Consider the following 27,490-nt stretch of genomic DNA (forward strand, 5'->3'; position numbering starts at 1 on the left):
TTCAAAAGTGGTTTTTAAAAGCACACCCAAACAAACCAAATCTACATCAGCAACTGTTATAATTAGTTTCAACTGTTATTATTAAGAATTCTTAACAAGGACACACTGACTGAAGCATGTATGAGATTTTTAAAATTATATACAATTTAAAAGCAAAATTAAATTTATAAATAAAAAGATTAATGGCCAAATTAAATAAAGTTTAAGCATCAGATTTAAAATATCTTAATTTTTTGGTTATTCAGAAATACATTTTGTGAATAATAAGAATTACTTCATAAATATATATATAAATATAAATATATATCTACAGGATCTGCAATGCAGGAGAAAACCCTTTAAAGAAAAACATTGCACTTTTGGATTATCAGGATGCTGTCATATTTACCCTTCAAGTGAAATATAATTACCATTCCAGGTGCTTTTGGCACAAGTTTTTAGGTGAATATTGACACAATCTTAAAAACACAATGCTTTTATATTTTATTCACTGGAATATGATGAATCAAACAGAATTCAGAATTCTGACCAAAAATATTTAGGTAACTGCAATTGCTTAATTAAATACCAAAAAAATATTGTTTTAAAAAGACCTTAGACTGCCTTTACATCTGGAACATGTAAAATTTTACCAGCAATACGTTTTTTTCAATCCCCTCAAGCAAGAATTCCCAGCCTACACAGAAAGGTAACATTGTCTTTTTCTACTCATATATGACTTAGATCACACCCCAGTATATAAGGACAAAAAATAAATGTATAATAAAAAGATTGGATAAATCAGGAGAGGCTTTTTGGTCTTGAATTCTTCACCCACTAACAATGAAGCAGCACTGTAGGCAGCCCAAAACACACCAAAGAGCTTTAAAAAAACAAACAAAAAAGACAAAAGGCAGCATATTAGCAAGTTAATTAACATTTTGGGTATCATAAAAATAACATTTACAGTATTTTCTTAAAACAACCCTAACAACCAAGTGTAGAAGCAGTAAAACTTATTGAGAATGTTTAAAACTTGTTAGGAATATTCATCCTTGCTCTGCTCCCTGACTTCTGCAAATGAAGTCTTTTGTTATCAAACTTGTCTAATCATAAGAATCACCTTGGGTGCCTATTAAAAAACAGAATCCTGGGATTCATTCTAGTTCTACTGAATCAGAATCTCTAAGGGAAGAAGGGTCTAATTATCAGACTTTTTAACAAGTGTCCCTGGTGACTTAAGATAAGGCAACTTTCGGAAAAACTATTATAGGGATAAGCAGCTGAAAGATATTTGTTTCCTGAAAGAAAACTAATTGATCTTTACAAAGTAGAAATTTTTCCTTTTTTTTTCTCCAAGAAGTAGAAAAACATATTAAGTGAAAATTTTACACAACATTTATTAAGTATCAAATCATTTTCCCAGGACTAGGTAGAAGTATAGTGTTAAATGGAAAGGAGGAAAACCATAACATTTTGGTTGAGTTTTCTTTTTTTTTTAATGTTTGAAAATTTTTCATAATAAAAAATTTTTGTTTGCTTTTTTTTTTAAATTGAAGTATAGTTGATGTCCTAATGTATAGCACAGGGAACTATATTCAATATCCCATGGTAAACCATAATGGAAGAGAGTTTTCTGATTATGCACGTGCTTAATTTTAAATTATTTCAACTAGAAATTTATATAATACTTACCAATATAGTCACTGAAGGCACTTTACAGAATAAAATGAAAGGAAGAACTATAACGGTAGGAATCAGGGAAACTATGACAGAAACAGACCTGGCACAGACCAGGGTTTCTCAACCACGCACTAATCAAATTTTTGAGCTGGATAATTGTTGTGGGAAGTTGTCCTGTGCACTGTAGGATGTTTAGCAGTATCCCTGGCTTCTAGTCACTATATACTAGTGCCATCCCAGCCCTCCCCATTTGTGATACCCAAAAATGTCTCCAGACATTGCCACATGTCCTTGGGGGGCAAAATCGCCATCAGTTGAGAACCACTGGTACAGAGGTAAAAAATAAATGCTGGCAGACTGACTGAAAATGTATTTGAGATGGTCCAATTTTATATTGTGCTTTTTAAACTAAAAACATACAAAAAAACCCTGCAAGATATTTTAAACCTACAAAAAAGTATAGGGAAATAAATGAAGTAAAATTATAATCAAATTGCATTTGTATGGCATGATTAAATTTTTTTGTAAATAAATGGTTAAAGATTGGTAAGAGTTACAGAGACTTAATGTTAAAAAAATTAGTGCTTGTAGATTAAACTGTATTCTAATGCTAGAGTTAAGTGATGAGAGTTTTGCAACATTATTTCTCAGCAAACTTTGGACTAAAACAAGAAACATGTAAAACAGATCGCTACATACAGAAGATTAAGTGATTAGGGAAAGAAATGTGGGGAAGAAAATCTAAAGTTTAAAAAGAATTGTATCCTAAACTTTTAATGATATAAAAAAGATTCTTCCATTTTATAATAATACATACACATGTTGCATAAAGAACATTAAGACCAATTTTCAGTTGAACTCAATGACTGAAAATAACCAGAGGACAGTTTTAGCAATTTGGGAAGTAGTCTCAGAAGCATTCAAACAGGCTTTAACCCAAGTAAAACAACACACAAGCAGTGATCCTGAATGATTCAGTAAAGTGGTATGTTCACTAAGGCTAGATAATTAAATGCCAGCATGGGGCTAGCTCTTGCACTGCAAGACTTTTAAATTAAGTGCTAATAATGACAATTAAAAAAAAATTTAGGATTAGAGGAAAGAAAGCTCTTCTCCTTGGTCTCGTAAGTGTTCAAACAGTTCAAACATACAGAGATGTTCTCAAAATATTTGTTTAACATTTATAATAATAACAGCTACCACTCTGCCTATTCTGTCAAGCACTATACTAGACATTATTTATACTTTAAAATCTTCATAACAAACCCTAAAAATTAGTTAAGACTCCCATTTTGCATAGGAGGGTACGAAAAGATATCTCCCCAAGGCAAACAGCAAGTAAGTGGCAGACCAGGATCTGAATCCAGAACTGACTGGTTCCAAAATCCAACTCTTCTCAATACCCAAGGCTTATATAATGTCTGTATTAGTCTGTAGTTACTCAATTCTAAAAGGAATAATTTCTCTTATATTGGAATTAGTAATAAACTTTAAGTAAAACCAAAACCCATAAAAGTTACTCTACTTAAAAACTTAAGTATTTAAGTCCAAGTTCTATTTTCCATAAAGAAAAAAAATTACATTCACTGTGTAATATACATACATGTGTTAGAGCAGTCATTTATTTCCAAAAGTTGTTCAAAATTAATAAATCCCAAAATTTAAGTTCAATCACTACTCATTATTAATATTTAATATTATCAGTAAATGTTTAAAGTGGGTACATATGTTAATATAAGCTTAACACAGCACAAAGAAGTCCTGATCTCTGCAACATAGAAAAGCCAATTTATTAGAACCATATATATCATATTTGATAAAGAACTTACTATTCAAATATGAGTGACAATTATTAAATAAATGTCCAGTCCCAGTGGAATTTTATTTATTTTTAGCGAGGTTTTTTTTTTATTGGAGTATAATTGCTTTACAATGTTGTGTTAGTTTCTGCTGTACAATGAAGTGAATCAGTTATATGTATACCTATATCCCCTCCCTCTTGGACCTCCCTCCCACCCCCCTTCCCAATCCCACCCATCTAGGTCATCACAGAGCATCAAGCTGAGCTTCCTGTGCTTTATAGAATGTTCCCGCTATCTATTTTACACATGGTAGTGTACGTATGTCAATCTTAATCTCCCAATTCGTCCAACCCTCCCCTTCCCTACCTGTGTCCACATGTCCATTTTCTACATCTACATCTCTATTCCTGCCCTGCAAATAGGTTCATCTGTACCATTTTTCTAGATTCCACATATATGCGTTAATATATGATATTTTTTTTCTCTTTCTGGCTTACTCCACTCTGTATGACAGACTCTACGTCCATCCACATCTCTACAAATGACCCAATTTCATTCCTTTTTTATGGCTGAGTAATATTCCATTGTATATATGTACCACATCTTCTTTATCCATTCATCTGTCGTTGGACATTTAGGTTGTTTCCATGTTCTGGCTATTGTAAATAGTGCTGCAATGAACATTGGGGTACACGTGTCCTTTTGAGCCAGTAGAATTTTAAATAAATACCTCCCACAAAATCTAAGTCAGATGAACTAGAAGAAAATTTTAACATTAAATAAAAAAATTCTCTGAGTGTAATACCCCAAGGTCCGATTTGCTCTTTGTTCTTTATTCCGCCCTAGACATACATTATAATTTATGGCAATTAAAAGGGGAAAATAAAAGAAATACAACTGGTATAATTAGTGAGTAAGGTCACTGTTCCAAAATACTACCAACTGTTTGATAAACAGTTATAGATTACAAGATTCTTAGCCAGAGAACTAGTACAGTCAGCTCTTATTACCTGTGGGTTCTGCATCCACGGATTCAACCAACTGTGGATCGAAAATATTTGGGGGGAAGAAAAAATTCCAGAAAGTTCCAAAAAGCCAAACTTGAATTTGCTGCACTACAGACAACTATTTACACAGCATTTACATTGTATTAGGTATTGTAAGTAATCTAGAGATGATTTAAAGTAGATGGAAGGATGTGCACAGATTACATGTAAATACTACACCATTTTGTATAGGGAACTTGAGCATCTGCAGATTTTCATGTCTGCGGGGGGTCCTGGAACGAATCTCCCGTGGATATGGAGGGACAACTGTATACTTTTTTTTTTACTGGGAAACAGTAAACTACTTTTTATAACACACTACTTACTTTTATAAGTGTAGACACCACTTCAAATGATCCAACCACCAAAAGTATAGGGGCTATTACAATGAGAGGAAGTAATGAATATCCTATAACTCCAAGAACTTGGCCATATGCAACCTGTGAATTTCCAAAATGTTAAATAAATATCACAGAAATCAAGATACTTATTTTAACCACTATTAAACATCATATATACTTTGTTGTACTTACATAAATGTGAGAAATAAGAAAAAAGTATCATACCCATTATATTTCAAATTATCATATAGTCTCTTATATTCGTGGACAATGTCAACAACCCACCATGATTTCAATTATCAATTATGATGATACCCAAATCTACATTTCCTGCCCTCTCTCTTTTGAGCTTCAGACTTATATATCCAATTACCTTGAGTATATCTCTTAGTCACTATTTCCCTTGTTGTAGGAGGATTATTTAAAGGAACCACAACCATCTTATTTTGATGAAAAATTCAAGTCTAGAGAAGCTAGATGTGACAAATACAGACTAGAAGGGAAGGGAGAGAGGTAGGAGGACTGAAGAGAAAAATATTTTTTAGTGGCTACTGTGTGCCACACTCTGTGATAGAGCGTCACATATTGTGAAGATCAAAGGCACTAACAACCCTATGTGGTATTACTGTCCCCATTATGAAGAAAGTGATTCCAGAGAGACAAAGAGCTTTGTTCAGGAAAGCAAAGCTAGTTGGTAAGAGTTCAAATTAAGATCTAGGTATTTTAACTTCTCTATCAACACTCCTAAATTACCAAAACATTTAGTGATACCTTTTCTCACATAAAAATTATATGAGGTTTTATCTAGAATGTAAGAAATAATATGCAAACAAATGTCCCTGTTAGAATTATTTTAAGTTTTCATAAGCAGAGTGAAAAAGTTACATAGATAAATGTTACTCTCATTTATTCAAGAGTTTTAAGTTAAGATGATGGATTGAGTGCATATATCTAATATCATTCCTTCCTGAAACTCCATTAAAAGGGAAGGAAAAAAGGAAACTCCTTTTTATAAGAGGCATAAACAGGAGATTAGAAGACAGGACAAGAGTAACTTAATTTTGGAAACTGGAAAGCAGAAGAACAAGAGCTTGGTGGAGACCTTTCCACCAAGTATGAGGAAAAGGCTCAAGAGTTCTGCATTTAACATTCAGTGTTCATAGAGTAAGCCTGATATGAGTCAGCACCCACATGATATAGTAACTCCGCCTGGCATCCCTTGTGCTTTACTCTCTCCACAGAGAGCTGAATTCCAGAGTGCTGGAATTCCTAGGTTTATAGTAATTCATAAAGTCTAATTTAATGGAGCAGTGATTCTCAAGGTGTGGCCCATGGACCTCTGGGGGTCCCAGAGACTCTTCTAAAAGACTGGAACGTCAAAACTATTTTTTGTAATAGGGGACTTCCCTGGCGGTCCAGTGGTTAAGACTCCACGCTTCCACTGCAGGGGGCACAGGTTCACTCCCTGGTTGGGGAATTAAGATCCCGCATGCCGCAAGGCACGGAAAAAAAATAAAATAAATAAAACTTTAAAAAAAACCCACAAAACTATTTTTTATAATAGTAATAAAACATTATTTGCCTTTTTAATTGGGTTGATATTGGTACTAATAGAACAAAAGCAATGGGTAAAACATGCTGCTTTAGCACAAATCAAGGTGGCATGAAACATACTAGTAGTTACTGTGTTCTTTACTACCCCACACTCACAGGAAAAGAAGAAAAAAAGCCAGTTTCACTTAAGAATGTCCTTAATGAAGCAGTTAAAATGATTAATTTTATTAAGCCTCAACCTTTGAATATGTCTTTTTAATATTCTGTGTAACAAAATGAGAAGTACACAGAAAGCATTTCTTCTGTATCTTGATTCAATGGTTATCCCAAGGAAGAGCATTTGTACAACTGTGTGAGTGAAGAGCTGAATTAGGTGCTTTATCCATAGAATACCATTTTTACTTGAAAGAACAACTGAAAGACAAACTATGATTATTCAGAGTTAGGTACTGACAGGCAACATGAATGAAAATGAATGAAGTGAGCCTATTATTTCAAGGAAAACAACTGACAGTATTTCTTCCAAATTACAAAGTTCTCTCTCTCAAGCAAAAAGTAGAATTTTGGAAAACTTGTATCCAACACTGTTATCTTGATAGTTTTCCAATACAGATTTTTCTGATGAAATATGTGGTGATATTAATGAATGTGATTTTCTGATATTGTATAATAAAATGAGTCAACATTTGGAAGATCTGCAAAGCTCAGGGAACTAATGTTTTCTTAGTTGATCGTGCATGGGTAAAAAGATCCATCCAAAGTGAATTTCAATGATACAGCGTATAAAAAGTTCACTGATATGGTTTGAGATTCCTCACTACAACAAACCTTTAAGAAAATATTACTTGTTGAGTGTTGATGCAGTATCAGAGTAGAATAATCACAATCATCCAAAAAATGTATTAAAATACTCTTCCTTTTAAAATTATATACCTGTGTGAGGCCTTATTTTTTACTTTAACCAAAATATATCATAACAATTGAATGCAGAAAGCAGATATTAGAATACAATTTCCACTAACCCAGACACTAAAGCTACTTGCAAAAATGTAAAACAATGCCTTTTTCTCACTTTGTTTTGAAAAATAGTTTTCATTAAAATGTATTTTTTATGTTAAAATGTATTTGGTTTACTTTTAGTTTTAAATGAATAAATATATATTTTAAATTTTTATTTTAATTTCTAACATGGTAAATATCGATAAATACAACCTACAGAAAGAAATCTCTTTGGGGACCTGAGATCAAAAAGTTTGAGAACTACTGTAACAGAGAATAAACTGCATGCTTCCCTAAAAAGCTATAAATTATTTATGAGTGAAATTGGATTTTTTTCTTTCCTCTTTATTTCTCATAACATTTATACTAATATTTACATCACCTGAAAAGAAGTAGCATAACTTAAAAGCAATTCTGGGACAAAAAGCAGTTACAATGAACATAGCTACTGATGCTACCTGCAATATCAAAAATAAAGCTTACCATAAAAAACAAAGGCTATTTTCAAAATTAACCACTTACTTCTCCACCAAGAACTCTGGCCAGTAAGAAAATTGTTAATGAACCAAATATCCAAATGGTTATAATCCATGAGACCACCTTAAGAGAAAAAAAATTCATGCAATTAATATCTGTGTACCAAATAAGCTGATAATTTCCCACGAACTCAATCCTCTACCATATAAGATACTTTGGTATACCCAACTTCAGGTCATAGAGAGTTTGGGTTCCCAGGTAAAACTTAATAAGAATATAAATGTGTAATATAATTTTACATCCAAATTGAAAATTTAGCAATGATCAATTGCCTAAGGAAACTTTAGTATTTTATGATCTATAATAAAAGAATACTGCAAAGAAAGACCAAAATGTTGACTCCCAACCCCTGCTTTATAGCATTTTGGAAGGTAAATTCATCTGTGAAACAAGTTACCAGTCTTCTCAAGAGGTCTCTAAAATTTACATTAATTACACATTTATCCAAGTAACAGAATGTGGATGATACTTCAGACAATTTTAACTCCTGAGACTTGACATAGTAATGATACATGCATATATTTCCAAGTTCTGTCTGCTTGGGGGGGGTCCAGAAATAATGACACCCAGTAGCAACATAAGCACACTTATTGCCCAGATCCTGGTTTCTAAATATTCCCCAATAAAAGGCACTAGGACTCCCTAGAAAAATTATTGATTCCAGGGCTGGGACAGGGACAATAAAAGGTGAGCCCAGAACACTCTGTGGAGTCAGAAAGAAAGGAAGTACTCAAAAAAAGATGGGGATATGTCAAAAGGATACAGAAGCTAACCTGAAGGAGCTCCCAATGGCTAAAACTGCAACAATCTGAGCAATAAATGATAGTACTGGATTATAGCCCAGAAAATAAAATAAATATCCATGAGTCCATACTGACAAAAATAAATGAATGATTAAGTAATGACAAAGAAGGACTAGCTGTTCCAAAGAGAATACCAATTAATACACGTGGAAGAAAAAAAAAAAAAAACATGTGGAAGGGGGCTTCCCTGGTGGCGCAGTGGTTGAGAATCTGCCTGCCAATGCAGGGGACACGGGTTCGAGCTCTGGTCTGGGAAGATCCCACATGCCGCGGAGCAACTGGGCCCGTGAGCCACAACTACTGAGCCTGCGCGTCTGGAGCCTGTGCTCCACAACAAGAGAGGCCGCAACAGTGAGAGGTCCGCGCACCGCGATGAAGAGTGGCCCCCGCTCGCTGCAACTAGAGAAAGCCCTTGCACAGAAACAAAGACCCAACACAGCCAAAAATAAATAAATAAATAAATAAATAATTAACAACAACAACAAAACTTTGAAAAAAACCAAAAAAAAAAATTATAAAAAAAAATACATGTGGAAGGAATGAGGAAAATCATCATTCAGTAAACAATATAGTAATAATTGTTGCATGCAAGATCCATCAGTAGATGCTAAAATTAGCGGGCTAAAGTTTGATGAGAAACAGGGTATTTGCATAGTCACAAAGTACTTCCACAAGATATTTATTAAAAGGGAAAAACAGCAACTTTACAGTGGAAGATACCACCCCATCACCTAACCAAGTGATCAATGTTAATAGTACCAGTAATATGACATATTAGTACCATGTAATGCCTGATAGTATGTAGAGAAGGGCACAATGTCACTTCTGTGGTATTTTTGCCAAAAATGTATGATCCCAATCCAGTCATGAGAAAATATTAAACAAACTCAAATTAAGAAACATTCTATGGAGATAAGAATCTTCTGTTTTTAGCCTTAGAACACTTTGTTCAAATGAAAGATTATATAAAATAGATATAATTCATACACAGATGTTCTACATGAAGGGTTGGTGGTGGGTAGGAGACCAGAACCCCCATTCAACTTCTTCAATGGTCGTTATACTGGCAACAGAATACTTGATATGAACTACTGATCCAAGGTAAATATTAATAAGACCAGTGTTATATAACATTAAGGGTCTTGCTATGGAGAGAACACTCTGGATTATCCGTTGAGCACTAAATGTAATCACAACTGTCCTTTAAAAAAGGAGGCAGAGGGAAATTTGACTACAGTAGAGAAGGCAATGTGACAAGTGGAAACAGATTGCAGTGATGCAGCCAGAAGCCAAGGAATGTTGGCAGCCTCTAGACATGGGAAGAGGCAAGCAACAGACTGTCCTGGAGCCTCCAGAAGAACCAGCCCTGCTGACATTTTGATTTTAGCCCTTTAAGACTCAATTTGGGTTTCTGACTTTCAGAACTGTCAAAGAATAAATCTGCATTGTTTTAAGCCACTGAACTTGTGGAAATCTGTTATAGTACAAAAGGAAACTAATTCATTTCCAAATCACTCTGTGGTAAAGAGTTATTTTTTACTCCCCTAAAGCCTTAAACTAGGGATGAGGGAATGATATGCATGTGCCGTATTTTGATGATAGAGATAAAGCCTCTGAGAATAGGACAAAGTATTATACAAAAACAAATACTGATGGAATTCTTGTCATCATTTATTAAAAAGCTTACTTTAAAAAACAGAACTAAAAATGAATAAAAGATAAGAACATGAGTATTGTGTTTCAAACTCTTTATCCTTTGGAGAAATCAGAAAAAGTATGGGCAGGTGGAAGCAGTCCCAACCATTTTACCCACTTGCCATACAAATACTAATACTTTTTATGAGAATGATGATGTAGAAGAGTTTGGAAATCATTAATCCAAGGCACTCCCCTCTTATTTAATTAAGAACAGCTTGTTGGGATAAACAAGTGAGAAATAATGGGTAAAGCTAAAGCATTTCTCAAACATGAAGTACTACAGTTAACATTTGGCTATTTTCAATTTTAAAACTCTTAAACTATTTAGAATTTGTGAAAAGTAAGATATACTTACCCTAAACTGTCCATATAATGATATCATGGAAAAGAAAAGAACAACAGCCAGAGGACCCCAAAAGTCAGGATTGTCTCTCACCACTTGCCTATTAAAACCAAGTGATGGCATTGGCATCAAAACACATCGAATTTTGTAGTAAATATCCTTTAGGTCGATATCCAATTCTTCCCTGTAATTTTAAAATAAGAATTCTTAAAAAGCACACACTTTTGAATACTGAGACAGTTGCAGCAGAATTTAAGAAAAGTTTAAATATAACATTATAGTCACCACAGATCAACAAAACATTTGCATTTGAAGTACCACATTTCACTGGTTCCAAGATGAACATTTTCATCATTTCAACATCTCTAAAGTTGGGATGCATCTCACAATAGCTGGTGTCTTATAACTGTTGTCAGTCTGGAGTGAAGCCAAGTGCTTCCAAGATCTGCCTTTCCTTTTGCCAGTCTCCTGGAGGCACTATCAATTTGGGACTTTAAATAAAATCCTCTGCTTGAGACTTTTTGGGACCATACTGACAAATCAGACTGCAATCCTATATTCTCACAGACACTTTTTCTTCCAACACCCCACCCAGTGCCAAACAGACAAGCAAACTTCCTTGCTGTCTCTTTTTGTATGGTAGGTTATTTCTCATTTACCCTTACACTAAGGAGATAAGACAGCCCTTTGATGTCCTAGCTTTATGCTGTCTTAGGTATTTTTTCTGTTTTATCAATAAACGTGAAATAACTGCATCTTATAATCCATACCATCTTAGATTTGATGAAATTCGGTATATTAACATTAAGAAACAGGATGCTTTAGCACTTGATCTACCAATAATTACTACAGAGAATAACTTGGTAATACCTTGATTTTACAAAGCTATAGGTTCTTCTTTCCAAAATTGTTAAATTCTTCACCTTTTTTCCCCAAGTGATACATAATCACTTAAAAATTTTCAAGTACTATGAAGAAAGTGAAAGTATCCCTATAGTCCTCCCAGTGGTAGCTCCAGAATTTCTCTGTGAGAGAGAGTTTGGAGGGGTAATCTTTTTGGAAATCTTAAACTGAACTTCCACAGCAAGCACCCAAGCACCTTGCTTTTTTACTTACATTGTATGTTCACTTCAGATAGCTATAGACCCAGGTAAGTCCTAACAGTTTGGAGTATATTTGTGTGGGATATAGGATTATGATTCTTTTAACTTTTGCCATTCAGTAGGTTAAAAATATTCTCTCATTATTTCAGTTTTACTAGTTACAGTTGACCTTGAACAACGTGGGGGTTATGGGTGCCACCCTCAGTCAAAGATCCACATATAATTTTGACTCCCCCAAAACTTAACTACTAATAGCCTACTGTTGACCAGAAGCCTTACCAATCACATAAAGAGTTAACATATATTTTATATGTTACCTGTACATCTACATATACTTTATGCATTCATGATATACCTTTTTCTTAATTTTTTCGATACTTCTAGGCTACATGGTTCGTCTGTGAGTTTTTTCACATTGTTGCAAACTCAAAAAAATTTTCCAGTGTATGTATTAAAAATAATCTATGTACAAGTAGACCTACACAGTTCAAACCTGTGTTGTTCAAGGGTCAACTATAACAGTAAAACTGAAAACAGCTAAAACTTTTGACCAAAAAGGTTAAGATTTTCTATACCTGTCTTAAATAATATGAAAAAATACATCCCACAGACTAGCTCTAAAAACCAAAAAATACATATTATTTTTACATACAAGAGTGGCTTGTTATCTTCAGGGTCATCATCTTCAACTTCCAAAAGCCAGCCATATCCTCTTTGTCTCAGAAATGTAGTAGCTGTAGACTCTTTGATAAAATCTCCACCAAGGTTTAACTTGACATCTGGGGATGCTATTGAACCACTGAGATCTTAGGAGAAAAGAGGACAAAACTATAAACCAAGGTAAAATGTGTGAATCCTAACCAACATGAGCATATATCCAACTAAATAATTATCACTTGAAGATCTCTACATATGAACATCTGCTACTGCATACAATCTTTGTATTTTATAGTTGATAGTGCTAAAAACAAGACAGCAGGCCCCAAATGGAGTCACTTATGCTAAGTCTCATGTCACCAAACCAAGACTTAATTACAGTTTTGGCCTCTCCCAGAAACGGAATCTTAAACTAGTGAATCAGGAATCACCTGGTCAGCACTAGTGAGGTAATCTGCCTGACAGACCCCTGCAATCTCCTAAAACAAAGTGACCTTGCCATAACTAATCCACTTTTAGCTAGTATAACTTCCTTGTCCCACTTCCTTCTGCCTAAAGTCTTTCATTTTGTAGAGCTCCTTTCTATCTGCAAAATGGGATGCTGCCCATTTCATGAATCACTGAATAAGCCAATAAAATCTTTAAGTTACTCAGTTGAATTTTTTTTCAGTAATGATATCTAAAAACCACTTTTGGGCTTCCCTGGTGGCGCAGTGGTTGAGAATCTGCCTGCCAATGCAGGGGACACAGGTTCGAGCCCTGGTCTGAGAAGATCCCATATGCCGCGGAGCAACTAGGCCCGTGAGCCACAATTACTGAGCCTGCGCGTCTGGAGCCTGTGCTCCACAATAAGAGAGGCTGCGATAGTGAGAGGCCCGCGCACCGCGATGAAGAGTGGCCCCCGCTTGCCGCAACTAGAGAAAGCCCTCGCACAGAAATGAAGACACAACACAGCCATAAATAATAAATAAATAAATTTTTTAAAACCACTTTTTATTTTTACAACAAGAAAATGAAAACGAGAGAGGTAAATTCACATGAAAGGTTTCACATCTAACTAGCTAGCCTTGTACCAGAATCTAGACTTATAACTGTAACTTTAAAATTTAAATGGAAGATATATACAAAATATATTATAGGATATCACTTTGGTTTTTTTGTTTGTTTGGTTTGGTTTGGTTTTGGCCACACTGCGAGGCCTGCGGGATCTTAGTTCCCCGACCAGGGACTGAATCCAGGCCTGGCAGCAAAAGCACGGCGTCCTAACCACTGGACCCCCAGGAACTCCCAACAGGATATCATCTTGGATTCCCTTCATTATTATGTACATTATGTGCTTCAGAACAAAGTGATGTATAAATTCTTTTTAAAGGCATTACATATTTATATATACAAACCATTAGACATAATTATTTGCTAAAGGAAAACCATAGATAACTTCCCCTATTTTTTCATATATTTATTCATACATTATTTTTTTAAAACCAAATATCTATGCTAAGTGCCTCATATATTAATGCTTAGTTCTGGATAAATCTGACTAGTAAGAGTTTCCTGCTATTTCAGCTAACTTTTTTCTTTATATAATTACATCATTTATCTTTAGTTTTGGCAAAATAAAGGTTGTTGGTTTTTTTTAGGTCAATTCTAAAAAGCAGTGAAGGGCTTCCCTGGTGGTGCAGTGGTTAAGAATCCGCCTGCCAATGCAGGGGACACAGGTTCGAGCCCTGGTCCAGGAAGATCCCACATGCTGCGGAGCAACTAAGCCCGTGCGCCACAACTACTGAGCCTGCGCTCTAGAGCCCGTGCACCACAACTACTGAGCCCACATGCCACAACTACTGAAGCCCGCATGCCTAGAGCCCATGCTCTGCAACAAGAGAAGGCACCGCAATAAGAAGCCTGCGCACCACAACGAAGAGTAGCCCCCGCTTGCCGCAACTAGAGAAAGCCTGCGTGCAGCAATGAAGACCCAACGCAGCCAAAAATAAATAAATAAATAAATAAATTTATATAGATTAAAAAAAGCAGTGAAGAGACTCTGTTATCCACATTACAAAATAAATTCCACTCGCAGTCTGTACCAGTGCCTTAGAGGTTACAGATAATCACAGTAGTACATATGTCAAAATTTCTGGTTGAAAATAAATTGGGAATAATAAAGGACTTGCTTGAGGTCATACAGGAATTAATTTAAAAAAACACATTTGTAGGACCAGGCAACATGCACTAGTAAACAACCATCAATGTTGTTAGCTAGAAGTCACAAGACTGGAGTGATACTTTAGAAAACAATTTCGGCAACAGCAAACCAGAACACTCAACACAGACTCTCCTCTCCTGGAGATCCTATACAGTAGAAGGAAGAGCTTAATTTGCACATTACCCTAAATTCTAGGTTAGCTTTTGAGAACTGCCATTAAAAAATTTTGGCTTAAACTTCAATCAATGAGTGGATCAATTATGAGTCACATAATGATCTGGTTCTGACAACTCCTGCAATTAATTATAATAAAGTTTGCATTCTGAAGCTAAGTCCTAGCTAAGCTACTAATTAATACAGCAAATCATTAATGTCTTCTGGTCTCCAGTTTCCTATTCAAAGTTCTTTCCAGGCTTAACATTACATGATTCTAAAAAGCTTTTATAGTTTAGTTTATTCAGCTAGAGATAAAATGCAAGTACTTTTGAATTCACTGTCCTTCCCTACTTAAAGCTTAAAAATAGTCCCTATAGATGCCAATTGCCATAGAATCTTGTGATTAAAATATTCTCTCAAAATTACTTTCTCCTTCTTTGTCTTACTCTAAGTTGAAAATGAAAGAGTTGAAACTTAACTAAAATTCTACTTCCAATACGTACAAAGAGTGCCTTTCTTGATTTAACAAGAGGAAAACTTAGATCAGGAAGTCATTAGTATAGCAGTGACATTAAAGGTTTTGGAATTATAAGGCAGGAAAGGCCCTTAACAACTGTTTCCTGGCCTCTAGAAAAGAATGAACTTAAAGTCCTTAATCTAAACCAAAAAAGGATATATAAATTATAGTGCTAAGGAGTGCTGTGAGAAAGAATTGTATATGTTTAGCAGTTTTTCATAGCAGGGATGCAGAACCTCAAAAAGACACCCTTAGCTTATAATTTTGCAGTGTTTTCCATTCTATGCAAAGAAGGAAAATATCATGGACATATGTAGGAGAATGCTAGAAACAGCAGTCTGACAAATCACCCAGTTCCCCCAAGACACAATTACATGTGAGTTTAAAAAAAAAGCAACAGAAAAGTAAAAAAACTCAGTAGTTTTCTAACACGTGATCAAGTTAACACGTAAAGAATAATGTCGGAAGACAATGAGAAATATTCAAAAAAAAAAAAAAAAATCACTCCAGGAGCACAGCTGTCTTACATTAAACCACAGTAAGAACCAGCTAGCTTGATCGTCAACTCTAGGACAGTTGTCCAGAATTATAAAACACTAATCTGAAATTAATCCTTTCTTACTACATTATAATATTCTTGTCATTTTCTAAGTAAAAAACAACATAAAGATAATAATAAATATAAGTGGTTTTAAGAGGAAATAATCTTTGAAAGAAATCTTAAAAATGTTTCCACTACTGTTTGGGTTCAGAGTGAGGAAAGAATATCAGTAAGTTTCAAGTTTTATTAAAAGCCACCTGGAAAAACTGCAGAACAAAACTTAAAAGTAATTTTCCCTCCCTTTCAACTCAAGTGTATTACTGGGTGAGGGATCTTTTCTCTGAATCTTCTCCTCAGCCTGAGAACTTCACTTTGAAGAATTCAGTCAGTGTAGTATGATAGTATACTCAGGGTGAGATTTACTGATCTACCCCTACAAAAGTTCTAGATTTCTATGAAAGAAGAGTAATCTGCAATGAACATGAACATTTTGTTGGTACTTGCCAACTTCTTATATACATGAATAAGCGTTTTCTTACTTAACAAGCAACCAAGAGCAAGGACAAAAATAATTCCATTTTATTTGAATGAAAATGAAATGAAATCCATGTGTGCTTAAATCTAAACCAGAATTGACTATTTGTCCAGCAAAATAAAACAAGCACATGTTTCATACTAAAGGGACAAATTCCACTGTTCCATCTTAGTTATAAAAACATTTTAATGCGTATATAGGCCAATGAAAGAGCTCAAGAAACCAACGCAAGTATATAATGATTTTATAATTGCTAGACCTATACTGGAGTTGATTATGTTACTCCATGAGAAAAAATTGTAAAGCCTTGTATAAAATTGTGATATATATATATATATATATATACTTTTAAATTTTTTATTTATTTTTGGCTCTGCTGGGTCTTCATTGCTGCACACAGAAGCCCTTTCTCTAGTTGTGGCGCACAGGCTTCTCACTGCGGTGGCTTCTCTTGTTGCAGAGCACAGGCTCTAGGCACACAGGCTCAGTAGTTGTGGCTCACGGGCTTAGTTGCTCCGCGGCATGTGGGATCTTCCCAGATCAGGGCTCGAACCTGTGTCCCAGGCATTGGCAGGCGCATTCTTAACCACTGCGCCACCAGGGCAGCCCCTAGGTTATATTTTTATTCATATCATTTTGGTTTACGATTGCAGTAGCTTTACTATTCAATATTGCCAGTTAATTTTCATATTGCACATAATATTAATTAAAATCAATTACATCTCCTGAGCCTACCTTTAGAAAAATCAAATCCCATTTTGGCATAAACCAGTTATCTAACAGAAATTTCTTTTATTTGCCTTATGAGTCTTTTAACTTTTATTTTGAAATAATTATAGATTCACAGGAAGTTGCAGAGAGGTTATATGCACCCTTCACCCTGTTTCCCCCAATGGTACCATACCATCATATGTACTATCAAAACCAGGACACTGACATTGATACAGTTGATAGACCTTATTCAGATTTTACCAGTTTTAAGTGCACTTATTTGTGTGTATGTGTGTATAGTTCTATGCAATTTTACCACATTTACAGATTTGTGTAATGCCTTACAAGTTTAAAATTTATGAAAAGAAATAGATTAATTTTCTAAAAGATAAATCTTGCTTAACTACTTTGTTTTCTTCCCAAGAAAGGTTGACTAAAAAGTCATTTTCAATTTTCAAACAGGGAAGAAAAGCTATTCTTGCACCCATTATATATCATATATTGTACTTCTTGAGCACATTGTATAGAGGATACTTGTGATAATATCTATCTGGATATAATTTTTTAAAAATCAAGTAGGAAACTTTTAAAGAGGAAAAACTAAAGATTCCTCTATCAACACTACTAAATTATATTAGAAGTGACATCTTGCCTGGGGAGGGGGAATGTCACACAAAGTAGGCTAAATGGACACCTTAACAGAGTAACAGAAAATTATTGTTTACTCAAAAAAGCCTATTAATACAAAAATTATTGCATTATTATGTCTACAAATTACTGATCACAATAATGTGTTATGAGTTGTATATACTATCATTTTTATATAGGAGTGTCTTAGTCTGTTTAGGCTGCTATGTAACAAAATACCATAGACTGGATGGCTTATAAACAATAGAAATTTGTTTCTCACAGTTCTGGAGGTTGGAAATCTAAAGTCAGGGTGTCAGCATGGTCAGGTAAGGGCTCTCTTCTGGCTAGCTGACTTCTCCTTGTGCCCTCACATGGCAGAAACGGGTAGGGAGATCTGTGAAATCTTTTTTATAAGAGCACTAATCCCATTTATGAGGGCCCCATCCTCATGACCTAAGTACCTCCCAAAGGCTCCACTTCCCCACTGGGCATTAGGATTTCAACATATGCATTTTGGGGGACACAAACATTCAGACCATAAAAAGAGGTAAAAACACTGAGGAAGGCTGAGCTCAAAAAGCAATATACTGAACCCAGTCCTCTTCTGTAAACTTATACAATCAAGTGTCAGCTTAACATTGTAGTTATTTCAAAAGCATCTAAAACTCAATATTCCAAAACTGAATTCTTGATATTTAAGGTCTTCCTCCAGTTTCTTATTTCAGTGAATAGTACCACTAATCCCATCCAGCACTGTAAACCAGAAGTTTAATTATCCTTGACAGTTTCCTTCATTCACATGCTCCCCACACCATTCAATCACCACTAAATTCTATCGCTTTTATCCCTAAATATTTTTTGAACCTGCCCACTTTTCTCCATTTCTACCACCTGCACCATGCTAGTGCAAACTAACATCTCCTGTCTGTATGACTATAATGGTCTACTAACTCCTCTCCCTAGTCATTCTCTTTCCAATCCATTCTCACCCATAGCCAGAAGAATATTTTTTAAATGCAAATCTTTCACTCTCCCGTTTAAAATCCTTCAGTGGCCTCCCACTACTTTTTCAGCTCAAATCTAACAATCTCTACATGCCCTATCTACTTCTCCAGAACAATTTTCTGCCTCCCTACCCACCGTGTCCCTATGCTCTAGCCATATTAAGCCTCTCAGTTCTTTGAATGAACCAGGATCCCTGGTACCTTAGGGACTTTGTACCAGGCTGTCTCCCCTAACTTCAGATAATTAAATGCCATCCATTCTTCAGTTCCTAGATATACTTTTTTTTTAATATATAAATTTATTTATTTTATTTATTATTTTTGGCTGCGCTGGGTCTTCAACTGCTGCGTGCAGGCTTTCTCTAGTTGTGGCGAGCGGGGGCTACTCTTCCTTGTGGTGCAAGGGTTTCTCACTGCGGTGGCTTCTTTTGTTGCTGAGCACAGGCTCTAGGCAAGCAGGCTTCAGTAGTTGTGGCATGAGGGCTCAGTAGTTGTGGTGCACGGGCTTAGCTGCTCTGCGGCATGGGGGATCTTCCTGGACCAGGGCTCGAACCCGTGCCCCGTGCATTGGCAGGCGGACTCTCAACAACTGCGCCACCAGGGAAGTCCCCTAGATATACCTAATTAAGGAAATTTTCCATGATCTCCCTGACTAGATTAGGTTCCTTTCATAGTCCCCTGGACTTTTCCTTCATAACATTTATCACTGTTTATAATAATGTATTTGTATGATTATTTGGATAATGTCTGTAAGTTCGCTGATGGGAGGAACTAAGTGTGTTTGTTGTAGTTTTGTTTTGAACACGTATCTCCAGTGCCTGGCCCATAGTAGGCAACCAACAAATGTGTGCTGGTTAGATGAATTAATTAATAGAAGGGCAAACAGCTTCACAGAGCTTATATCAAGAGAGATATTAGAGATTTTTAATAAAGTAAATATACAAAATCAGATTTGCATTGTGTAAACATAATCTTAGCTGCACTGTGGAGGACTGATTTAAGTGGGGAGAGATTTGAGGAGGGAGTATGGTCAGCAAAAAGTATAGATGAGAAATGGAAAGGACTTGAACTAAGGCAATGTCAGTAGAGAGGGAAGAACAGATTAATTATATAGCTATTCTGGAGCTATTCTGAAATAATTTGATGACCAACTGAATATAAGAAAGTGAGAGAGAGACTAGAGACAAGCTTCTGGCCTTTGGCAAAAGGAACTATATCACAAACAATAAGTCATTTTCACTTTAGCACCTTTCTCACTTTCAACATTGGTTAATTAATCCACCAATAAATATTTAAGGATTACTTATTTCTATAATGCCCTGAGAGTGATATAAAGAAGTGAGATACTTTAAGGAGTTCAAAATCCAATTCACAGCATATCCAAGCAATGGAATTTTATTCAGTCAGAAAAGGAATGAGTTACTGATTCATGCTGTAACATGAATGAACCTTGAAAGCATCATGCTGAGTGAAAGAAACCAGACACAAAAGGTCACATATTGTATTACCCCATTTACATGAAATACCCAAAATAAGCAAATCGATAGAGACAGAAAGTAGATTAGTGGTTGCCAGGGACTGGAAGGCAGGGAGGGAATAGAGAGTGACTGAAAATGGGTACAGGGTTTCTCTTTGGAGTGCTGAATATGATACAAAACCCTATTAGTACTGTAAAACACACTCTTCTGTAGGTAAATGACAATGCCTATTGCTAACAGATCACAGGTGCCATAGGAGTAAAGAGACCTAAGCTATCAAAGAGGTGGTCAGGAAGACTATGTGGAAGTAGAACTGGAATCTGGCCATGAGAGATAAGTGGATGAGCAGAGAAGGAATAAGAAATCATTCCAAAGATGGGAGAAAATATCTGCAAATGATGCGACTGACAAGGCTTTAATCTCCAAAATATACAAACAGCTCATGAGGCTCACTATCAAAAAAACAAACAACCCAATTGAAAAATGGGCAGAAGACCTTAACAGACACTTTTCCAAAGAAGACATACAGATGGCCAGTAGGCACATGAAAAGATGCTCAACATCACTAATTATTAGAGAAATGCATATCAAAACTACAATGAGGTACCACCTCACACCAGTCAGAATGGCCATCATTAAAAAGTCTACAAATAACACATGCTGGAGAGAGTGTGGAGAAAAGGGAACCCTCCTACACTGTTGGTGGGTATGTAAGTTGGTGCAGCCACTATGCAAAACAGTGTGGAGGTTCCTCAGAAAACTAAAAATAGAATTACCATATGATCCAGCAATCCCACTCCTGGGTATATATCTGCACAAAACTGTAATTCAAAAAGATACATGCTGGGACTTCCCTGGCAGTCCAGTGGTTAAGACTTCGCCTTGCAATGCAGAGGATGCAGGTTCGATCCCTGGTCAGGGAGCTAAGATCCCACATGCCTCGGGGCCAAAAAAACAAAACATAAAATCTAAGCAATATTGCAACAAATTCAATAAAGACTTTAAAAATAGTACACATTAAAAAATCTTAAAAAAAAAAACCATACATGCACCCCTATGTTCATAGCAGCACTATTCACAACAGCCAAAACATGGAAGCAACCTAAATGTCCATGGACAGATGAATGGATAAAGAAGATGAGGTACATATATACAATGGAATACTACTCAGCCATAAAAAAGAATGAAATCATGCCATTTGCAGCAACATGGATGCAACTAGAGATTATCATACTAAGTGAAGTAAGTTAGAAAGAGAAAGACAAATACCATATGATATCACTTACATGTGGAATCTAAAATATGGCACTGGGGCTTCCCTGGTGGCGCAGTGGTTGAGAGTCTGCCTGCCAATGCAGGGGACGCGGGTTCAAGCCCTGGTCTGGGAAGATCCCACGTGCTGCGGGGCAACTGGGCCCGTGAGCCACAATTGCTGAGCCTGCGCGTCTGGAGCCTGTGCCCCGCAACAAGAGAGGCCGTGACAGTGAAAGGCCCGCGCACCGCAATGAAGAGTGGCCCCCGCTTGCCACAACTAGAGAAAGCCCTCACATAGAAACGAAGACCCAACACAGCCAAAAAAATAAAAAATAAAAAAAATAAAATATGGCACAAATGAACCTATCTACAAAACAGAAACAGACTCACAGACACAGAGAACAGACTGTGGTTGCCAAGGGGGAGAGGGTGAGGGAGAAAAGGACTGGGAGTTTGGGATTAGCAGATGTAAACTATTATATATAGAATGGATAAACAACAATATCCTACAAGCACAGGGAACTGTATTCAATAACCTGTAATAAACCATAATGGAAAAGAATATTAAAAAAAAGAATGTCTACATGTGTATAACTGAGTCACCTGGCTGTACAGCAGAGACTAGCACAACATTATAAATCAACTATTCTTCAATAAAAAAGAAATAAAATTTAAAAAAAAAGAAAGAAATCATTCCAAGGAAAAGAAAGGGCAGAGACAAAGGCATGGAAGCCCAAGGCTTATAAAAGGCACAGAGTTCAAAAGTTGTGGAAGATAGGTTGGCGACAAAGTGTTAAGAGAAAAAATATCGGGCAAAAAACCCCCAATTTTTTAAAACTTGTCTTTATAGGCAAGTGTTTCTTTATGCATGTTCTGTGGAATCTGGATCCTATGAGATGCCCTCCACAAAAAGCTTTTGATATTCACTAAGTTCGGAAAACCCTGCATACTACAACCTCCATTTGGAGTTTCAGAACTAATATTGGCATATTAAAGGCTCTGGGAATTCTGCATTAAGGAAACTGGTTTAACTTAGCTTAACACATTATTTACCAAATTTTTGTCATGGAACCTTTCCCCTTTGGGAAACACTGCTGAAGGTCCTTCTGTAGATGATGGAAAGCAAGTCAAGTTCCAAAAGAATGGTAGGGATTGCTGGATGCTGAGGAAATAGGAAATAACAGAGATAGTTTAGCTGTGAAAGTAAGGAAAAAGGGAAGTAGTAGATTTAATTAAAAATTCTGTCAATTAGGAGGGGACCTGTGAGTGATGATAGTGATGGAAGAAACAGAGGAGAAATAAAAAATGCTAGAGAGAAAAACAAAGAAAGGTTCCAAAAGAGGCAAGATCATCTTTCTTGGTTAGTTGTCTCTGTTCATGTCCTTTCCAACTACTTGTTGGACTTCTGTTGAATTAGTGTTGGCTTCAGTTCTAGCAGCACAACACCTTTATCTTAATCAAAAAGTATCATGTAGTCATCGAACATTTATTAAGTTGCTGCTATATACCAGGCTCTGTGCTAGGCAGTGGGTATGATACTAGTAGACAGTAAAACACAGCTTCTAACCCCAAGGGGCTCATGGTCTAAATCAGCATTGTTTTAGGTCTGTGAAGATTGAGAAGTATAAAATACAGGGACTGCCTCGACCAATTATTGCATAATTTTTAAGTGAATGCTCTTCCCTCTTTTCAACCTGAAGAACTCCTCCTTTTCCTTCAAAATGTACCTCATCTGTCTCTGAAGACTTCCTTGATCCCTTCCTGCAGTTAACCACTTCCACCTTTGAACCTCTTTTTTTTTTTAATTTATGAATTTATTTATTTATTTTTGGCTGCGTTGGGTCTTCGTTGCTGTGTGCGGGCTTTCTCTAGTTGTGGCGAGCGGGGGCTACTCTTCGTTGTGGTGCACGGGCCTCTCACTGCGGTGGCTTCTCTTGTTGCGGAGCACGGGCTCTAGGTGCGTGGGCTTCAGTAGTTGTGGCACGTGGGCTCAGCAGTTGTGGCTCATGGGCTCTAGAGCGCAAGCTCAGGAGTTGTGGCACACGGGCTTAGTTGCTCCACAGCATGTGGGATCTTCCCGGACCAGGGCTCAAACCCATGTCCCCTGCATTGGCAGGCGGATTCTTAACCACTGCGCCACCAGGGAAGTTCCTGAACCTCCTTTTTATAGCATTTATTATGTATGATGAATTTTTAAAAATCCCATTCTTATTAAGCCATTTCTTGGTTAGGGACTTCCTCATATACAGTCCCTTGCATATGGACATACTCCCTCCATCCTACATATACAAAACATTACCTATCTTTCAAAATTTGGCAAAATATGACCAATATTAAACTGTTCCTGATCTTTTATCTATAAAAAATTTCCTCCTCTTTTTGTTGATCTTTCATAATATTCTAAATCAGTGCCTCTCAAGCTTTAATGTGTTTATGAATCACTTAAGGATGATCTTGTCAAAATGTAAATTATGATTAAGGCAGATTCTGCATTACTAGAGCCCAGTAATGCCAATGCTGCTGGTCTGTGGAAATAAAGCAGGCAAAGAGTTACTTATTTGTGTGATACAAAATAAAGTCAAAGGACTGCCTTAAAGACTTCTATATTATACTTAACGGTATCATTACATTCTTTTTTTTTTTTTTTGGCTGCGTTTGGTCTTCATTGCTATGCGCGGGCTTTCTCTAGGTGTGGCGAGTAGGAACTACTCTTCGTTGCGGTGCGCGGGCTTCTCATTGCGGTGGTACATTCTTGCATTTATACACATGCATTTCATTACTGCTTTTGGATGTAGTTTTACACCACAGAACTGAATATTAAGTCTGGATTTCATTATTCATTTATTTATTCATTTACTAGCTTATTCACACATAGTCTACCTTCTTTTAACTTGTACTTATGGACCTTGCTTTTATACACATTACCTTAAGTAATTTTCACAATATTCTTATAAGTGTGATTTTCATTTCATGGATGAAAATGTGAGTTTATAGAAGCTATGTAATTTGGTCAATATCACATAGCTTCTGTAAGAGTTAGAACTTTAACTTAAGTCTTCTGGCTCTAAACCAGTAATTTTTTAGTTATACCATCCAAAATGTGCTAGGTTTTATAGTCCCAAGTATCAATGTCATAGGAGACAAAAGAAAGCAGAAATCATTTACTCCTTCAACAAACAACTACTTTGTTATGTTAATATTCTGGGTTCTGTGCTAAGTGCTGGGATATAGAAAAGATTAGGGACATTTCTGTTTCTGAGGAACAGTTAAGCAAAGTTTCAGCAAGAAAGGAGTATCTGAATTCAGCCTTAAGTTTCATCTTGGGGTGAGAAGGAGAAAAGCATTCTGAGCATGAGGACCTGGATACACATAGGTATGGAGACAAACACCAAGGCACATTTTAGAACAAAGGACATGCACAAATTAGTAACGATAAGTATCACTGAGAAAGAGACTTGGACAGAATCTAGAAGCAAGGTATACAATAAAACCTCTACAAGCTGAAAACATCCATGGTTAGATAAACACCGTAAGAGGGGAAAAGCAAGAATTTACATGACACGCTTAGGAACCAGAGAAGAAACTTGGTGTTGCAGAGTCAAATGTTTATGTTAGAGAACAGTAAAAAATAACCGTGGCACCAATTAATACTGAAACCCAAAGCAGTAGCAACACCGCTAACAAATACTGAGCACTTAACTCTTCCAGGTGTACTAAGCGTTTTGCATTTGCAAAATGTTTGAGCACTTGGGTATTATTATTCTCATTTTATGTATACGAAAACTGAGGTTAAGAGAGATTAAGTAACTTGCCCAACATCACACAGATAGTAATTGGTAAAGACAGGATGCAAATCCAGGACTCTATACTTCAGATACACTATTCAGTTTACAAAAATATATGTAAGAGGCATCATGGTTTAGTATAAAGAAATCTTAGGAGACAGAACACTAGCTCTTAATTCCAGATCCTTCATGTGGAGGTCACTAAACTTCTCTAAACCTCAGGTTCACTATAAAACACAGGAATAATAAAGCTCAGCAGGATTCTTAGGAAGACCAAACAAGCCATTTGCTTAAAATACTCTGTAAATTTAAACTGCATAATATTATAAACTTTAGGATATTATTATACAAATATCTATCCTTGTCTGTATATCCCTGGATATACAGGGAGTCTATACATTCTTGGCGGCTATACGGAGAAGTTTGAATAAATCTTATGGATTTTACTTATTCCAGGTTTCTTGGTTTAGTATATGGAGTCAATGGATTAGCTTGTTATATTATTGTCAGATTTCTTAGGCATATTTAAGAAAGGTAATTCCTGGAGGAAGCGGGGATATTAGAACTATAAACATAGATATATAAGTCTGAACAAACATCAGGTTGTGATACTCAATTTTTTGTGTATACAGACAATTTTTTCTTAAAGTCTGGAAAACTACGGTTGGTTATTCTCCCCAAGCACTAGGCTAACAAATGTAGATGAAACAAATTGAAATATTTTGGGTTGCTATATTTCACCAAATTTCCATATTACATTTAAATATATCAGCTATGTTCTCTATGATAAAAATTGTATTTTGCATTTTAATATAATCAAAACTACAGTACTATTTTTTTTTAAACGCCACTCAAAAACCAAAACGAGGAAAGCAAAACAGAAAAAGGGAAAGCAAGCTATATTAACTGATGCATTACAAAACTCGATTTCTCAGGAAACACACTAGGTCCTTCTCTAGAATAAAATTTCTATAGTTAAGTACAACTTATTTTTCCATATCCAGCAGTTAAGTCTGGTCATTGGAAAATTACTGGTATACAAAGTCTAACAAAAGTAGCAGAAAAAGATTTCAGTTACAAAGAGTCTGGTAAAATACAGAGAAAAGGAGGAAAACAAATTCTCCCGTGCTGTAGAAAAATCTCTCCAGCACAAATGCTTCCTCAAAACAGTACATAAAGAAATCTGGAAAGCAACTGAAACTTCTTGTAATCCAGCTGGGTGTTCCCAAATATAGCTGGGTCTACTTCTCTGAATATTGAGGTCAAACACCATAAAATAGGAGGAAAACTGGAACGTTGGCAAGATACCAGGTTCCATAAAAACCACAAACTCCTCGAGGGAAGTTAGTATTTGCAGCGCCTAATTTAATCTCAGCAAAAAGTTATGTGCTGATAAATAAAGCAACAAGCTCTCGTTGCTCGTTCTCATTCTTTGACACCTAGCCCGGCCAATCTAACCATCCCTTTCTGAGCAACGCCAAGTCACTTTAGAAATAAAATCTTGGGGTCCCGTGGGTGCCCTCGAGGTGGGTAAGTCCGCCAGAAAAACCTGCCACCAGACGGTGTAGCGAAAGCCAGAAGCTGACCGAGTCACTTAGAAAGTTCCCCACACCCCACCCTCGGCCACTCGGACCTCTCGGACGGCCCGGCGGGAGCAGAGGGCTCGAGTCCCCCCCATGGGTCAGCTTCCTGCCCGTCCCCACCGGGCCACAACCGCCTCGGCCCCAGAAAGACACTGCCGCGTCCGCCCGGCGTCCCCCAGGGCGACGGACCCTCCCGGGGCTCAGTCTCACCTTCCGCATCTGCTGAGGAGACAAAGGTGAAGTCCCCGTTAGTGGGGGAATACGCCGGGGGAGGGCCCGGCGGCTGCATCTCGCGGCCCCTCCGAGCCCGCGGCGGAGGAGGAGGCTGTGGCTGGGCTCAGGCCCCGAGGCGGCCGCGGCGCCGACCCGCACGCGCGCCCGACGGCGCGACCCGCAAACCGAGATATGTAGGCTGGGAACGAGGCCGGAGACGAGCGCAGCTGGCCGCGGGGCTGCTCCTGTGGGTCCCCCACCAAAGTCCTCTCGGTGGCGGCCGCCCAGAAACCACGACGCCGGCGCCCTGACAGGACCATAACAGTGACAGCGTC

General features: G+C 36.7%; 1 protein-coding gene across 1 annotated transcript; it reads right to left on the bottom strand.

Annotated features, from left to right (window-relative positions):
* Nucleotides 1-459: 459 nt before the first annotated feature.
* On the bottom strand, nucleotides 460-27,490 carry YIPF4 (Yip1 domain family member 4). The gene is made up of 6 exons (XM_082427007.1): nucleotides 27,153-27,490; nucleotides 12,541-12,694; nucleotides 10,798-10,969; nucleotides 7,927-8,004; nucleotides 4,837-4,950; nucleotides 460-862 (listed from the first exon to the last, which is right to left on the bottom strand). Exons 1-6 carry the CDS (start codon nucleotides 27,229-27,231, stop codon nucleotides 725-727), a joined length of 735 nt encoding a protein of 244 aa, XP_082283133.1. The 5' UTR covers nucleotides 27,232-27,490; the 3' UTR covers nucleotides 460-724.

Source organism: Balaenoptera physalus (genome assembly GCF_965194825.1).
Source record: "Balaenoptera physalus genome assembly, chromosome: 15".
NCBI classification, from domain to species: Eukaryota; Metazoa; Chordata; class Mammalia; order Artiodactyla; family Balaenopteridae; genus Balaenoptera; species Balaenoptera physalus.